Source organism: Alexandromys fortis, unplaced genomic scaffold (assembly GCF_014885135.2).
Source record: "Alexandromys fortis isolate MF-2015 unplaced genomic scaffold, M_Fortis_MF-2015_v1.1 scaffold_157, whole genome shotgun sequence".
Taxonomy (NCBI): Eukaryota; Metazoa; Chordata; class Mammalia; order Rodentia; family Cricetidae; genus Alexandromys; species Alexandromys fortis.
Genome location: NW_026068041.1, coordinates 2,009,799 through 2,027,449, shown reverse-complemented (window position 1 = coordinate 2,027,449; position 17,651 = coordinate 2,009,799). Strand labels below are relative to the sequence as shown.

The 17,651-nt window shown below is 53.3% G+C and overlaps 1 protein-coding gene across 1 annotated transcript; it reads right to left on the bottom strand.

The window, feature by feature from the left end:
• Nucleotides 1-752: 752 nt before the first annotated feature.
• Nucleotides 753-14,238, bottom strand: Il2rb (interleukin 2 receptor subunit beta). Its single transcript, XM_050165779.1, has 10 exons — nt 14,101-14,238; nt 10,655-10,775; nt 9,614-9,728; nt 8,878-8,956; nt 6,514-6,619; nt 4,719-4,867; nt 4,108-4,273; nt 3,546-3,660; nt 2,542-2,626; nt 753-1,463 (listed from the first exon to the last, which is right to left on the bottom strand). The coding sequence occupies exons 2-10, from the start codon at nt 10,740-10,742 to the stop codon at nt 753-755; spliced, it is 1,614 nt and encodes a 537-aa protein (XP_050021736.1). The 5' UTR covers nt 10,743-10,775; nt 14,101-14,238.
• Nucleotides 14,239-17,651: the final 3,413 nt, after the last annotated feature.

Here is a 17,651-nt window from a genome sequence, read left to right as displayed (position 1 = left end):
CGTGAGCAAATATGTACTTCTCCCAGAGATGGTGTCGAAGGCACAAATCCACTCAAGGCCAGCTTGGTGAACCACTGAGTCTTCTAGGCTTACTTACAGGAGGATAGGTGATTCCAAAACAGCTGTATCACAGAAAATCCAGACCCAGAATAGGTGATGATGTTCCCATAGTTACATCAAACCTTCCCCCTTGCAAATGCCAGCATCTTCCAAAAAACACAGGCACCAGGGGCAGAATTACCCATAGCTGGGAATGGGGGTGCAGGAGAGTGGCTGTGATCTCCGGTGACAGTCAGATGATCCTTCCCACCCCCTCCTTCTGTGAGGTCAACAGGCTGTGTCCGATCTTATCAGGAGCTCTTAGTTTGGGTGGACACAGCTGCTCTGACTAAGACATCACACCCTGAGGACAGCTGTCCCACAGCAGCGCTGAAAGGGACAAAGCCACAGCAAGCTCAAGGATAGGAGAAGAACATGGGCACATTTGTATTGGGGGGAAGCAGGTCCTGGCTGCCCTGTAAGCAAGAAGGAGTAAGGCAGGTCCAGGAAGCTAGTGACCTCATGACTACACAGGGAGGCAGAGCTGACCAGCCCTCCCCACCTCAGATCCTGGCTGGACCATAGAGCAGCAAGTAGAGCTCAGACGTGGATGACTAAGTGTTGGGGTGTGGATGACCAGGGACAGTTCTCAACTGGTCCCCCCTAAGCCTTATCTGACCTAGGCAGCTGGATCCCAAATCCTGGTCAGCTGGCTATACCAGGTAGGCTGGATCTTGGGCCTGTAGTTCTTGAAGAGACAGATAGGCATCAGTGTTCAGAGGCAAGACAGAGGCCAGGGCCCTGTCCTGACCTTGCCCACAAGGGCTACCTTCGGGGACACCGGCTTGCTCCCCTGAGCTATGAGCAGGCAGCCCCTCCCCGTCACCTCCCTGCGCCACCAGCTCCAGAGGGCACTGCAAACCCATCAGATCAGGGGATGGTAGCGGGGTACATCCCTCCTGCATGGAGAGGGGAGGCTTTTCTTCAAGAGCTGCTGCTCCCCCAAAGGCAGTGTTGGGGGAGCTCCGGCTGGGGGAGAAGAGCAACAGGTCATCCCTGGGTGGGAAGTCACAGTAGTCGTCCTCATCCCCAGCCAGAGGAAGCACAGATGGGAGGGGAGATCCCTGGGGCAGCCCTGGCCCATCGTCCTCCATGTCCTCTTCCACGCAGGGGTCATAGGTGAAGTACACCTGGCAGGATTCAATCTCCAAGGCATTGGGCAGATGGAAGAAGAAGTAGCCTTGGTTGGTGAAGCAGCTGGCCTGCGAGTGGCCGCTGGGCGAGGGTGAGGAGGCTGTGTCCTGCTGTAGCAGGAACAGCTGCATGGCTTTGCTGTCTCCGTCCAGCACCTCCAGTGGAGAGATCTCAGGTGCAGGGCCACTGGGGCTGAAGGAGGATGAGGGGAAGGGCGAGGAGAGCCATTTCTGCCAGAGAAAGGGAGGAGAGTGAGTGGGTTGCTCTACCTCCTACTCCACCACTGAACTCAACTCTTCCTTCTTTTTCCCTTCCTCCTGCTTTCCATCCTCCAGAGGCATCCAGCCTCCACCCCACCTCTGACCTAGAAGCATCAGCCTAGGCCACATGCTAGATGAACACAGCCATAGTACTAGGTATGCATGTACGTGCACGTACTCACACATGCACACACATACCTGTACTCACGCATGTGCATGCGCACACACACACACATGCACTCATGCATGTGCACGTGCACACACACACACACACACACACACACCAAGAGTACGATAAAAAGACATCCTTAGTTCTGGGAGTCTCTCAGAGATTCTAGAAGGACCCTGCTCATCCCTAATGAGGCACACAAGACCAGGCCAGCAGGACTAGAGCCCAGCCTAGACCTCCCTCCCATTATCCTCAAGCCCCTTTGCCCCCCACAAGCTTCCCAATCATGGGAACACCAGTCAAGCTGGAGGGGGTAACAGTAGATTCCCCTCACCCTGTATCCACCCCTTGCTTCTCAAAGCTTCTAGCCTGAAGTAGATAGACTAGGAGTGAGGTTGCTACTGTAGGGGCCACACTTTTTTTTGTGATTCCAGGTGATCTGAGGACTTGTGTCACCGTGACATCACTGGGCCTGCCAGGGATCGCTCTGCCCACAGGGACAGAAGCCAAGGGGAGCCCCTGCAGCTCTCCAGCACCCACACTGTGCCTGGCAACATCCACCGGGCTGTACACTCATTAAGCTTAGTTTTTCCCCCAATTGTACAAGTGAGGAAACTGAGACACTGGGAGAATCTATAACTTGCCCAACTGTACACAGACAGGCATGGCAGAGCCAGAGTTCAAGTCAAGGCTGCGTAGCTTAGAAGGCACCCATGCCAGAGCAGGGGCAGAGCTGTGCCCATGAAAGAGACTGCTCACTTCAGCACTCTGTGTCCTCTTGCTGAAGGCAAAGCCATTGTCACCTGATCACATCTCTGCCCTGCAGCCTATCCTTAGGCTGCCTATCAACACCCCCACCCCTGCCCCCCAGGCTCCTACCTGAAGGTCTCCTCCGTGCTGGGAGCTCAGCTGGGAGAAGAACTCAGAGGGGTCTGGGACGTGGCACTTGAGAACAGTCTTCAGCCTGGCCAGGAAAGAGGAGGGGTGAAGGGCAAGGCCAGGGAAGAGGAGAAGGGGGAAGGGTGAGGACAAGGAGGGGGTGGCATGGTGTCCTACCACCAGCTCCCCAGCCCTGAGAGTAGGGGACGGCCCCTCCCGCATCCAGTCATTTATTCAACAGTGTTGACGGGAGAGCACTGCACCGGGTACTGGGGACACAAGCGTGGGCAGCAGAGAAGGCCTCTACTCCCTAGGAGCTGGCACACTGGCAAGACAGACCTGAACCAAATGTGTAACAAGGTGGCTCACTCTGTGGACCCGGAACTGAGTACTAGCCAAAAGATGGCCCTTGAGTGGGAGGGATCACACAGGCTGGAGAGGGAGGCAGGAGTGAGGCTTCCTAGTGAGCACTCCCATGGATGGTGGTGCCCACCACACATTGTATAACAGCAGCTGGCCTTAGGGAGACAGTGAGTGGAAGCTGAACTCTCCCTCATGTTCTACTCGCTAAGATGCCCAGAACACAAGCGTATCTAACTGGGACAAGGGGAGCCACTTTTTGATTGGCACAGTTTCTAGTGGAGGCCCTGGGCAATCCGGATATATTATTGGTTAGGTGGGGGGATCTCTAAGGACAGTTAGGCAAGAGTGTGGCATGATTGGAATGCATAGCAGGGGACCAAGAGCAATGGGAAAGATGCTCAGAGGCCCCTGTGACTTTAGGGAGGGCCAAGGGGTTCTCCCTGCTGCTGTTCTACCGCCCCTTCCCCTACCAGCTTCCACCTTTGGGGATGGGGCGCAGGGACAAGTTAGCTATTAGGGGAGCGGACAGAGAGGCCAGGTGTGAGGAAGCAGGATTCAGCCCAGCCCAGCCTGGAAAGATGTGTGGCACAGAGACATAGAGACGAGCTGGGAAGGGAATACTGGACAAGGAACTTCCTTACCATGGGCCTAGGTACTGGCACTTGAACAAAACGTAGACACAGACCATGAAGCCAAAAAGACAACCAAGGCCCAGGAGAAGTTGTCTGGGCCACATTAGGGGTAGATTCCCGGGATCTGTCCAGGTTGTAAGAAATGGGAGGTGAGAGGTGGCCCCTCAGGAGGTTACCTGAATCCCAGATCCACACCCCCCAATGTTGCACCCTGACAGTATCTAGCCAGGTTTGCTTTTACTGGGGACTTGGTCCTCAGTCCTGCTTAAGTCCACCTGTCCAGAAAGGTAGACTGCACTTAAAAGCCATGGCCTGGTGGCATTCCCAGCAGAGCCCATGGATGTACTGCCTGGCTCTCACCTCAGCCACTGAGGCTACTGTGGAGAATCACACCTAGAGCTTCTGTATCTCTTGAATGCAGCAAGTGACATGTTGAAGGATGGGCCCTCATGGGTCCCCCACCAGTGTGTAGCCCTGTCTCTGGTGAGTCTATGGGAGGCCCAGCCCCCACCTCTGCAGCTCCCAGGGCACCCTGGCCCTTTCCCAGCTCCCTCCACGCTCCCCACTGTACCTGCTGGCCTTGTCCGGAAAGCCAGGGGCTGGCTCCAGGGGCTCCAGGTCCCCTGGACATCTCGATTGGCCCTGACCCGCACCTGGAGCTCATATGAGGTGCCAGGGGTAAGTGTCTCCAAGCAGATCCACTGTTGTCGCTGCTTGAGGCTTAGCAGGGGTGCATCCTAAGCAGAGATGGGTACCCACTCAGCAAGGTCTCCACTGGTCTCATCTCCCACAACCAGGTCAAGAGGCTAAGCAAGCAACCTCTCTCTGGCCCTCCCAAAAGCTCCCTGTTCTCCCAGCTGCTTTGACCCTGAATCCAGGGGTCCCCAGGTAAGTATGGGAATGAGTGTGTGGGTAATGAGTCTCAGTCCACTGTTCTTTGGCCCCCTGAAGCCAGAGAATGTGCTGGATTTGGGATGTGGAAAATAGCTGCGGAGCCTCACAGGTTGCCTTGCCCTGGGGTCTACACAGATGTGGATCCAGATGCATCCTCAGGCTCTAAGAGTATGGGAGGAGCAGGCAGTGCCAAGCAATATAGGAGGACCAGGGTGAAAGAGCCACACTCCAGCATGTAGAAATGGACAAGGGCATGCACCAGAGGCAGGAGAATGGCTATGTCCTCACCTTCCAGCTGTGGTCCAGGGAACGTTTGCGGGCCTCAAATTCCAAATCACTATAAAGGTAGTGAGAGACCTGGGAGACCTCCCAGCTTATGTTGCATCTCTGGGTTTCAATGTGCAGGACTTGGAGTGAATGAGGGGCCCGCAGGCGAACTGCAGACAGAGGAGGGAACAGATATCATGGACCAATCAGTAAGATGCCAAGAACATTAGCCCAGTTTGCACCATACAACATCCCCAGCGCCGACTCTTCCTCAGCAACTGCCCTGACTCTTCCTCTGCACCTGCTTTTCCTCTTCTGCACCTGCTTCTCATCCACCTCTGCACCTGCTCTTCCCTGCACCTGCTCTTCCTCTGTACCTGCTTCTCATCCACCTCTGCACCTGCTCTTCCTCTACACCTGCTTCTCATCCTCCTCTGCACCTGTTCTTCTTATGCACCTGCTTCTCATCCACCTCTGCACCTGCTCTTTCCTGCCCCTGCTCTTCCTCTACACCTGCTTCTCATCCTCCTCTGCACCTGTTCTTCTTATGCACCTGCTTCTCATCCACCTCTGCACCTGCTCTTTCCTGCCCCTGCTCTTCCTCTGCACCTGCTTCTCCTCCTCCTCTGCACCTGCTCTTTCTCTGCACCTGCTTCTCCTCAGTTTTGCAACCCTCCTCTTGTTAGTCCGCCTACACCTGACAGAATGAGTCTATCTGGGATCTTCCTCCTTTTGTGCCTACCCGCTCCGGGGTTGCCTGAGTCAGGGTCTGGGATGTCTGATGAACCTTTGGTTCCTGAGGCACTTTCCAGGATGACTAACCAGCTGTTGAGTGATTGGCAAGCAGCCTTGCCCTGCTTGAATACTGATCTGAGATCTGTACAGGAATCAGATCATGTACTTTATTTTATCCAAGTATCTATATTATTGATGCATTTGTGTTCATATGAATACATTTATATAGTATAAAACATAAATGTAAGTAATTATAAATATATAACTTAATTGCATAGCATTTAATATAAATTTATATCTGTGTATTCCACAGGTATACTTATTAAATACAAATATAAATCATAAACATGCCTGATTTATTTCTCAGTTACACTATATGTATACATTTATTCATTTATTCAATATATTTGTCTATTAATATTAGTGAGAGTGTGTTGGCACAAGCTTGGCAAGTGTTCTAGCCACACGCCCAGCCTGTGTGGATTTTAAGTGTGATATTTACTTCCTTTTTCCTGAACCAAACTGCTCTAAATCTGTAACTCTGAGATTCTGTCTACCCACAAAATGCAAGTCTTTTCCCACGCCGAGGTGCTGAGCAGTTTATGCATCCTAGCTCACATTCCTTCCTATCATGAGGACCTCAATTCTCCCACTTTATAGAGAACAAAACTAAGGCCCAACATGTTCAATGACCTCTGCCAGCTGGACTGAGTCAAGACAAGGCTGCAATTTGGATTCCGCATGGATCGCCCCTGTACCCCTTCTTTTCTCTAGAGGCGGCCTCCAAGGTCACTCAGTCATTCAACAAGCCTTCTTCAAGCAAGCTCGGGTCTGGAGTCGAGTGCTCAGAGAGGAGCTGCAGGGTCAGCCCTCAGGGAGTTCCCGGACCAGCAAGGGAGACAGACTCACAACTAGGTGGGGGCTGAAGGGTGAATGGGGATCTTCCAGGTGGGGTAGGGTGAAGAGGAGAGGGTTGGGATGGGGAGCTTTCCAGGTAGGCGAGAGGGCAGGTTTGAGGAGGGCTCAGAGGCTGATGATTACCAGGAGAGATGGGACCCACAAACCCGGACTCTGTACTCACGCTTGTGAAAGGGACGGAAGCTGCAGGTCTTCACCCTGCGCCAGTTGTCTCTTTCCCAACACATCACATTTACGTTGAGGATATCCACAGCGTTCAGACACTGGGACTACAAGGGAGGACCGGGAGAGGTGTGACTGCCAGAAGCCATTGAGAAGAAGGGGCCATGAAAATGTCTAGGCAAGGATACACCTCACCTCTACTAGCCTTCTAAGGCAGGGGACAGCAAATATTGTCTACAGCCAGCCAGGTTGCACAGGCCACATGGCCTCTGTCACAACTCAACTCTGCTATGGTCTCAGAAGAACTACAGAGACAGCAAATGAATTGCTATCGGGACCACATTCCAGTAACGCTTTATTTACAACCACAGGCAGCCGCCGGGTTTGGCATGGCGAGCATGTTCATCCACTAATCCCTGATATAAACAAAAGTAGGCCACCAGGGTTGAGAGGAAGTTCCCCATCACAAGAGGTATGCAAATAGCTCCACTGCCAAAAGGTCATCCCCAGAGAAGGCAGAACTGGACCTATGGGATAGCCTTAACCCCTGACTCTTCCGGAAGGAAACGGTTAGGTACTGAGTGTGTCCCAGGCAGCTACTGCTCAGCTCACATCTTGCTGATGAGCTCAGTGGTCCCTCCCATGCTACTCTAGAAGCCTGAGGTAAGGGATGCTCAGACCACTCAGCTTAACAGCAGGAAGTGGGGTTCGCATGAGGCCATTACAGTCACAGCTTCCCAGAATGACCAGAGCACAGAAAATGAGTGACGTGGCCCCCCGTGCCACAGACACCCGTGTAGACAGGAGGGCGCAGGAGAAGGCCCAGAGGTAGGACACGGTACGACCTATGCTCTGGGACTGGGTCGTGGTTTGCAGTCCAAACCTTGAGGCCTAACTCCTCCATCCTACCCAAACTTTGAACTTGGCCATCAGAGTACCCTGACCAACCAACCAGGAACTGCTCCCAACCCCTTCACTGAGGGCTCTGCCTGCGTCTCCCACAGCTGCTACCAGTTCCAGTTCACCCACATAATAATAGCATGGCTCGGTTATTTTTGCTGTGGTTGTCCTGAAGGTATCGCCAGTACCAGGCTGCTGGGGACTTCTGTCCCCTCTTCTTTGCATAAATTACCTCTCACTACCCTCTGAGACAGACTTACACTATCACTATTCCCATCAGTTAGCCCAGCACTCTGAAACACAGAGAGGGTTAGGGACTTGCCAAAGGTCACACAGGTAGGGCCAGGCTGGATTGTAGGTCCCTGCAAAGCCCCCATGCTGGCATAGCTGGAGATTCACCAGCTGTGATATACACCATCCTCCCCTCCCCTTCCTCTGAGAATGTGTGAAACTTGTCACAGCCTGGGCAGCACAGCCTGGGCTCCTCGGGGTAGACCCTTACCCTTATCTTGCCCCTGCCTTGCCCCTTTCTTCAAAGGATCTGAGGAAAATTTTAAGTTCCATCCACCTGGTCTAGACCCGGCCCAACAAGAGATGGGAGATGTGGAAAAGTCAGCAGGAGCCCACAGAACTGGGGTCAATCCCAGCTCAGTTGACTGTGGCTGGGTGACCTTCAGCAGACACCACATCTCTCGGTCTTAGATGCTTCCTTGGTAAGAAGACAAAATTGTGGGGATCTATTTCTGACTCTCCATATCTGCTCTGAACCAGAATGACCCTTTGAGGGCGCTTCCATTTTCTTTTCTATTTTATGAGAGGGGAAACTGAGGCACTGAAGTTGCATGGAGTCAGAGAGCTGTTCTGAGGCAGCGGCATGGCCGAGATGACCAACTTTAGCAAGAGCCAAGATGCTGAGGCCTCAGCCAGAGTCTGGTATGATGGTCATCATTAGCAGGACACAGAAGGGAGGCCTGACCCACAGTAGGGAGTGGAGGACCAAGCATCTGTGTGGGGGCAACAAGGTTGCAGGCCCAATACCCCACCTTCTATCCTTCCTTCTCAGTGCATGTAACCTGCTCTCCATCACCAGACTGATGCTTGCAGAAGCCCAGGACCACTCTGAGAACTCAGCCCACAGCTGAAAGGACTCGACCACACCCACACCCACACCCACACACACACACACAAACACAAAAATGCCCATGCTACTTACAGCTGAAAGGACTCGACCACACCCACACCCACACACACACACACACAAACACAAAAATGCCCATGCTACTTACAGCTGAAAGGACTCGACCACACCCACACCCACACACACACACACCCACACAAACACAAAAATGCCCATGCTACTTACAGCTGAAAGGACTTGACCATACACACACACACACTCACACACACACACACACTCACGTGCACACACTCACGCACACACACTCACACAGCCCATGCTACTTACATCTGGGCGTCCAAGGATCAGGTTGCAGGCCCAGGACGCCTGTGTCACAGGAAATAGATTACAGGTTGTGTTCCAGGACCTTGCAAAACAGAAAAGACACCTTAGAAAGCAAGGCAGGACTAAAGAGCTACCCAGAGACCCTTTTCCCAGTACCACCCTCAGCTGCTGTACTAGGACCTAGGGACAGCAGTACAGTGGGCAAGGAGCCAGCTGCCCCCCCCCCCAGTTCTTCCCCTGTCTTCACCACCCCAACACCCATCATTGCCTCCCAGCAGCCAGGGTGACCAAAGAACACAAATCAGCTCAGGCCTCACCCCCATTTCAAGAGTTCCCCAAGTTCTAAGCAGTTAAATTCAGCCTAAAGAAGCCTGTGGCTTGCCAGATATCCCCGTCCCTACAGGACAACACCACCCCCAGGCAATGGTCCCTGGTCCCACAATTGCCTGAGGGCTCTCCCAAAATACCAGATTACTCAAACAACTTAGGAAGCACCAAGTGCCCACCCTGTTTGCCTCTGACATGGCGTGGCATCAAAGGCTCTCACTGATTGTCCCCAAACAACCTGGCCCAGGACCTCTCCAGTTTTCAAGGAGAGCCTGGATCCCACCCACTTGCCTGAGCCCAGACAACCAAGTGGCTGAGCCTGATGCTAACTACTGTGAATCTCAGGCTCAGGATTCTACAGCTTAGAGCTCGCACAGCCCTGAGGTTCTGCCCTGTGACAGGTCACACTCACCGTATGTCCGACTTGGCTTGGAGTTGGCAGTGTGTGACCCGAAAGGTCTCTTCCGGGCTCCACGTGCAGGAGACATTGGCTCTTGAGTCGTAGAAGCACTTAAGATGGGGACAGTCTGTGTGCAAAGGAGGTGTGAGTGGCGGGCTGCAGGGCACACATGGCCTCTGGGCACATCTACTACCTTGCTCCCAGCACCCTGTGCCTGCCCCGGGAGGTAGGTGACTCAGAAAAGCAGGAAAAGGGTTCTAGCTCGTGTCATGTTGTGTCTGTGTGTGCTTGCATGCGCTGTGCACATGCATGTGGAAACCAGGGAACCCCAGGCACCATCCTCCTTGGGTCTTTGAGAGGGTCTTTCACTGAAACCCTGGCTTGACAATTCAGCTAGACTGGCTGGGGATCAAGCCCCGGGAATCCTCCTGTCTCCACCTCATCACCGGGATTGCAAGTGTTTACTGCCATGCCTTGCTTTTTTTTTCCCCTTAGAATGTGTGTGTGCACCTGTGCGTAGGTGCACATGGCACGGATGCCACGGCATGTGTGTAGAGGCCAGAAGACAGCTTTTGAGAATTGACTGTTTCCTTCCACCCTGGGATCTGGGAGACTGAACTCAGATCATCAGGTCTGTGAGATAAGCGCTGCCCACTGGGATACCTTGCCAGCCCATTCCTGAATAGTTTTTATGTTAGTGTTGTAAATGTGGACTCAAGTTCTCACGCTTGCAGGACAGGCACCTTACCCAACTGAGCCACCTGTCTCCCCCCCCCCCCCAATTCAGACACATTTCAAAGAAAGGAAAGTGAGCTCCCGAGATAGAAGGACCAGCAGCCAATGAATGGCTAAACAGGGACAATCGGCAGCCTCTCCTTGTGCCTAGGAGAAGCCTATTCAGGCCACCGGACTGTGGACACCTGCCCTCTGGTCCCATCACCTCATCCTTGCTCCCCTGCCTCCTGCTCTCATCGGCTCTCCTCTCTGAAGGAGGAGTCTGGGATGCTGCCTCCCACCAGGGAAAGCAAAGACATCAAAATGCTGCGACCTTACCGTTCACTGCTGCAGACACCCAAGGGGCAGGCAAGGGCAAGAGGAGGATGTAGAGGGACAGACACCAGGACAGAGCTGTGGCAGCCATCACATCCAAGCTGCGGAGCTGAGGACACAAGCCCTAAGTGGAGGAGACCAGAGATTCAAATGAGAACAAGGCAGGACCCACACCCCGCTTGGCTCTCCACCCAGCCAGAGCCAGAGCAGTCCAGCCCCAGGCCCTCTGACCACAGGAGCTCACTCCCTTCCTTCCCATCCTAATCAGTAATCGCTCCATTTTGCATCAGCATTGTCTGTTTGCTTGTGGACAGTAGTAAGTAAATCTGTCCCCTCGAGGGGACCTCCAAGGATCCTGAACCAAACCGACCCTTACGCACACTATGTTTGTCCTATGCATTGCAGAGCCACCATGAGAAATAGGTGGCAGCGTGAGCGGTACAAGAAGATTCCTAGGGACGTCAGCAGGCTCTCCTGAGCACGGTGTGAAAGAGGTCTCTCCGACTCAACGTGCCCTCCAGCAGGTGCCCACCCGGTGTAACCAGGTGAGGTGGGGTGACCGAGAGCTCTGCACAGGGGATTGGACAATCAAGCCCCCTAGGGGACAAATGGATGGAAAAGAATCTACATCATGGATATTCTGGGCAAAGGAATCGCTCAGGCCCCGTGCTGGAGAGAGAAGGAAAGCTCAAGGCTTTCGCATAAGACTTAGAACAGTATTCAACTATTCAATTCAAAAATGAATGAATTGCTTCGTTCCGGAATTTTCTGTTTAATATTTTCCAACCACGGTTGATGGAGGTAACTAAAACCGTAGAAACTGCAGTGGAAAACAAGGGGAATGCCATGTTTACCCATCCGTTTTCGTGCTTACACGTGCACACACACACGCTCACATACATGCACACCCATGCACAGGAGTTGCAGACAATCCGCGAGGACAAGGCACATTTTGGATTTTATTCATCCCTGGGCCTCTGGTTACCAACGTAGTACTTCTCACATATCAGACAGCTGCTGGCCAGCCATGGGGCTCCGGGGGTACCCTGTATGCTCTGCCCTCACCTTTCATGGCGTGAACTAATGCAATGGGATAAAAGCTGAAGGGTGGGCTCAGAGGAGGAGACGCCACAGGGCCACCAAGAGGAGCCTGCAAAGCAAGGCTTAGCCCTGCCCTAGGCTGTTCTGGCAGGCTACACAAGCTGGGGACTCTCTCTGGCCTGGTCATCAGAGAGCCTTTCTGGGGTTGTCCTTTCTCCAGTGTCCCCAAGGCTTCTGATACCCTTTAATGTCCCTTTCAAATTCCCCTTCCTCCTAGTTCTGCGGCGCTCACCGGGTTCCCCCGTAAAGGAAGGATGTCCTGCCTTGGGTTGCTGTCCAGCCCTCTGGTACTACAGCTGCCAGACTGGCAAGGCAGAATGCCCACTCCAAATGGTGAGCTTGTTGCACAGGAGGTGCTCAATAAATGTCGTGCCCTGAAGGAACCACATGTGTTCAGGGATCTGCAGGGCAGCGAGTAATGCTGGACAGCCTGGTGATAGTGCTTGCCAGGGATGTTCAGTGAGCTCTGCCCAGGCCGTGTGCCAAGGCCTTCGGGCGTTCAGCTACTCTCTTCTGCCTGGCAGCTCAGCAGATATTCTGTGTCCTTGCTACACAGATGTGAAGACCGAGGCTCCCTGGGTCAAGTCTTCAGAGCTGGGGTTCTACTTGGGACCTCCCTGTCCCGGAGGATCAGCTCCCTGCAGGTAGTTGGGTCAGAAGGAAGCCCTTCCAGGTCCCTGAAGAACCTAAGCAAGGCGTCCTCCCATGAGCTGAAGTCCTATAAGCTTTGATGAGGGAGTCACCCAGGTTTGGCCCAGACATCTGAACAGCCTCAAGCTATAAGACACCTGGGACATAACCCTGGGCAAGAGGAAGTGGGATGAAAGAGGCAAAAGCATAGGCAGGTCGGGGCCAGACCACAAGAATCAGTTCAAAGCACAGCAGGCCTAGGATAAAGCTTTCATGCCCGCTCCCCAGCCCAAAGCTGGCTGATCAGTCACAGGAATATATCCACCCATCATGGACAGTGTAAGACAGAAGAAAATATGGAAGCAGTTTCTAGAAACGTCTGGATAGGGGCGGGGTATCTCCATGCTGTTGTGGTACTGGCCCCCTTCTTCGACAAGAAGGAAATGGAGTCCCCGGGAGACTGAGGAAGCCACTCAAAACTCCACAGCATGAGGCCAGCCTCGGGCAGAGCAAGCACAGCTCAAGACCTGAGTCTCAGGCACTCTCCCCCTGAAGCTCACCCACGCATGCCCTTCACAGCTACCAGACGCTCCCACCCCTGACTCATATGTCACCACTAAGGCCTCGGCAGGCCCTGGCTGTTCTAACTGGGTCACAGTGATGACGGTGACAGAGCAGGGTCAGTGGTGACTGACAGTCATGATCCCTGTCCCGGACTAACCCACACATGTCACAGCATGGTCTCACAGCACAAGAGAAGGTCCTATGATGGCTCTTTCTCTACATGGCCCCAAATCAGGCTGTTTCCCAGGACGGAAGGAACAAGTCTCAGCCTGGGGTAGTCTGAGGCTCTACAGGTCTGTGGGATCCAGGGTCTCGGCTGAGGGAGGATGGGAAGCAGGAGACTGTATATCTGACCTGCTGACCTTTGACCTCAGATGTCCTTTCTCTGCCCACCTCCCCAAAGACACACACACGTACACACACTGCTTACCTTTTTTCTGTGGAAGAAGGGTAACCTTCAAAGATAGCTCTGCCCTCCTCAGCTACCCACCTTGGCCCCTATGTGCTACAAACACAGCTAACGGTGGAAAGTTCCTACCTCAGGCAGCATCGGAGATAGGTCCCAGTGTCTGGAGACACTCTTGGCTTCTCTAGCCACTCAGTAAACTAAGAGGCATATCTAAGCTAGAGCCTTACCTCTGGCCTCCAGCCTAAGGCCCTCAGATAATGTTGATCAACAGAGCCGGCTCACAGCCAGGTCCTAGGGAAGATTCTCCTTCCCTCTCTCCCTCCCTAGCTGCCTAACGAGTACTCAGTATGAGACCCACTCCACAGGAAGCAGCGGTGGATCCTACCTGTCCCCCACACTCTGTCGTCTCAGAGTCTAGCTCATCCTCTACCCCTCTGGGCTAAGACATCACCACGTGGAGCACAGGGTAATCCCTCACAGCAAAGGGGCTCACAACCCCCCACAGTATAGGCTGGAAAGGAGCCACTGACATTGGAAAGTGCTTATTCTTAAGGAGAAACCAGAACAGCCAAGTTACTCCATCCCCAGGGGATCCTAAGACAAGGTTGAACATCAAAACTCAGACAGAAACTATGGGGGGAACTGAGTCAGAGATGAGTGTCTCCCCAACCTCATGTCCCCAGGGAAGACCACCAAGAGGTGGTGGGGTACCCTGAGCTCCCAGAGGACAACACAGAGACATTACCTGGCTGCAACATGGAGTTGAGGTGGTATGCTCCCTGCAGGCCTACCGGAGAGTGGGTCCACGGCCATCTCCTGCTCCGCAGCTTAGGTAGCAGACAGCAGCTAGGCCAACAACAGACTGAAACCCAGGGCGAGCCCACTTCCTGTACAGAGGATGAGGGGCAAGGCCCAATGGGAGGTGGAGAAATGGGGGGGTGATGAGGTAGCCTGAAACTCCACACACACCTAGCGCTGATAAGATCTCCTCCTACGCCTAGGGGCAGCCACCGCGTGTGGCGGCAACACACACACACACATACACGGTAGCTGTGGCACAGGGACCTAGCTCTGCACAGAACCTGAGGGGGTAGGCCCTTCTTTGCTCACACCGGCCCCCACTGAATCTCACACATACTACCCAAGGCTCATCATCTTCTGCCCTCTCTCTCTCTCTCTCTCTCTCTCTCTCTCTCTCTCTCTCTCTCTCTCTCTCTTGTGCGCGCGCACGCGCGCGCACACACACACACACACACACACACACACACACACACACACCCTAACACCCAAACCGCCCACAAACACATCCCTCTTGGCACCCCGGCTGATTCCCGTGCTAGCTCCTGCTACGTGCCTATCTCCCATTGACCCCACCTACCTCAGCCTTCTGAGATGCCCTTTATACGGGCTAGCATTCAGGGGTGCCTGGTTTGGGGGGGGCTTGACAAATTGATGGGTCGCTGATTGGGCCTTCTACAACCTTCTTTTCAAAGTCACAGGTTCTCCTTCTTTCTTGGTGAGATGGGGAAGGGATTCAGTTCATAGCTTCATTTCTAACATTGGACAGTCTTGCATTTCTCCTTAAATGAATGACTAGTATCATGGGACCACAGATGGGAAGAGTTCATTGCCTTTCCCCCACTCGTCCCATTTCTTTCTCCCTTCATCCTGGTTTTAATGCCCTGCTTGGGGGAATACAGTAAGCTGATGCTGCTTCTTATTAAAAAAAAAAAAAAAAAAAAGCCGTGAGTACCATGAGATATCCTCAAGATTAGAGCTGCTGACCTTCACCCTCCCCCATCACAGAAGGGGAAAAGAGTGTCATCAGACCCTCATGTGAGGTCCAGCCTCCCCCTCCCACCCACCAACCAGCGATTTATAACTGGATTCATGGGTGCTACATGCTATAAAGTGTACAAGGTTAGCGGAAGAAGGGACTCCTAGCAGCTATGTGGATGCGATCATCCATGCTTGAGTGAGACTTGCCAGTGTTGTAGTTGCTTTGGGATCTCCTAGTAGCACATCCAGATTGCATCTTCATGATCCCATGCCTTCCTAATGGCAACATCAGCATGCCAGGCTTTCTGCATAAGAGCTTTCTGGGGGTAGCTCATATCCAAACTGTAATAGCATTTCATCGGTTTCTGCCTGGGCGGGTAGAAGGGACTGATATACAGGAATGCATCCAGGGCCCACGTGAAGGTGTGAAGTAAAAGCCAGTTCTCCATGGTGGGATATGAGTGCACTCCAAATACTTGTAAATTCAACCCCCAAATTCGTACATCGATGGTCTGTGGAGATAGACATTTCGGAGGTCATGGGGAGGGGTCATGGCGGGAGTGACTTGCTGTGGAGGAAGAGTGACAAGAGCCGGCACGCTGCTCTGTCTGGACATGGGGTGCCTGCCGTTTGCCACGGTGCAGCAGGAAGGCCTTACCCACCGCCATTGTCACACTCTTGAGTGTCCACAGCTGTAAGCCCAACAAACTTCAGTTCTCTGTCATGACTGAGTTACAGCCACAGAAAATGGCTGGTGATTCTCTCACCCCACTTCCCTACTCCTCTGGAAGTTCTTCTGCGCAGAAGAGAGAAACATAACCACAGTGACAGGGAAACTGGCAGCCAGGTTTCCTAAGCATAGGCCACTCCTGGAAGCTTCTTAGGAAGCCATGATGACCGACTATCCTAGTGGAGACAGGAGAGGAAGGGTGCCGTGCTCTGCTTGCAAACCTTGGGCTTAGCTCCTCCCTCCAGATAAATAGACTCATTTAAGAAAACTCAAAGCACATATAAAGTCGAAAGAAATAATTATCCCTGGGCAAAAATCAGAAACCACAGACCCAGTTTCGAATGACCCAGTGTCATCGTAGCTGGGTCTGTGGTGGTGACACTGACTAGCCTAGCTGGTGCTGTCCAGGCCTCTTCTTTCTCCTCCCCCCCCCCTTCATCTCCCAACCCTCTCTTCCTTGCTGGGAGTTTTGGTCTGTAAGGCAAGTGAGGCACAAACCTCACCTCCACCCTCATCTGTGCAGCTGCCCAGAGCACTAGACCTGGCGGGGTCCAAAGCCCTAGGCACCATCCAGGTGCAGGGGAATGTGCCGGCTCTCTTCCCATCCCTGGGGCCACAGGAGCTTCCTGGCCAGCCTTGGTTTCCTTTTCAGTAGCCAGAACAGGCAGCCATGATGATCTTTCTTCAGCCCTAATCTGGCCACATCACCCCTCTCTCCCCAGGGCTTCCGGAACACTTGTCACACAGTCCAGGCTTGGAAGCTTAACCTGAAAGTCCACAGGAGTCGCCGGGACTTCAGGCTTCAAGGAAGCCCCCCCCCCCCCCAGCTCCTCCAGCTGCGGTACTCCTGCTGGCATCAGCTGGCCATCATGTTCAGGCTTTGGAACTTTCAAGTTCATTGCCACCGGCAGGACTCCAGTATTCACAGACCATCCTAGCAGAAGTGGAGTCCCCTTAGGGTCCTGGCCTGTTGTCCTGGAGACACCAGTATTTCCCCCAGGGTATCATGAGGAAGAATCTAGAAGGTTCTCAGATGTCAGAGGCCTAACAGTAGCCTCCTAGTCAGCCTACATTTCTTTCTGGGGACTTCTGTGTTTGGACAAGTCCCCTTAGTAGGCTATCTTTCCTCCCAGCATCCACACCCTGGTCCCCACAGGTGCTGCTCCTGGGCCCTTTATCCTCCTGGGGCTCCACTGAACAAGCTTCCCTGCATCTTCCACTTTCACAGACCCAGCTCACAGCTCATCTGCTCATGCGGCCAGCTCCACCCAAAGACCCCATTTTCACAGGGGCTTCGAGACACCTGCGTTTGGGTTTCCTGGCCCCAATGTCCCTTCTCAGCTGTGACTTCCCTCCTTGTCCACCTTAGCAATGCCCTTGTTGGAGACCAAACCAGATTGTACCCCTTCAGCTTCCCCTCTCCTCTGCACCCTGGAGTCTAGGTTTGTGCCTCTGTAGTGGATAGTTTTATGTTGACTTGACACAAGCTAAAGTTATCTGAGAGGAGGAAGTCTCAATTGAAAAAAAAAAATCCTCCATAGGATCAGGCTGTAGGCAAGCCTGTAGGGCATTTTCTTACTTAGTATTGATGGGGAAGGCCCAGCCCATTGTGGGCGGTACCATCCCTGAGCTTGTGGTCCTGCATTCTATAAGAAAGCAATCTGAGCAAGCCAGGAAGCATCCCCCTTCCATGCCTCTGCACCAGCTTCTGTTCATGGTGCTCCCTTTAGAGCAAAACAGTGGCTAAGACAGGCTCCAACATTCCTCATCATTCAAGCTCCAGGGAG

What these genes read in the sequence shown, in the direction of transcription:
- Il2rb (XM_050165779.1), bottom strand. Translation starts at nt 10,742, where the DNA reads ATGGCTGCCACAGCTCTGTCCTGGTGTCTGTCCCTCTACATCCTCCTC. An exon ending in CAAGCCAAGTCGGACATACG is followed by an intron (nt 8,957 to 9,613) that starts GTGAGTGTGACC and finishes CTGTTTTGCAAG; the next exon opens with GTCCTGGAACACAACCTGTA. An exon ending in CCCTGGACCACAGCTGGAAG is followed by an intron (nt 4,274 to 4,718) that starts GTGAGGACATAG and finishes ATCTCTGCTTAG; the next exon opens with GATGCACCCCTGCTAAGCCT.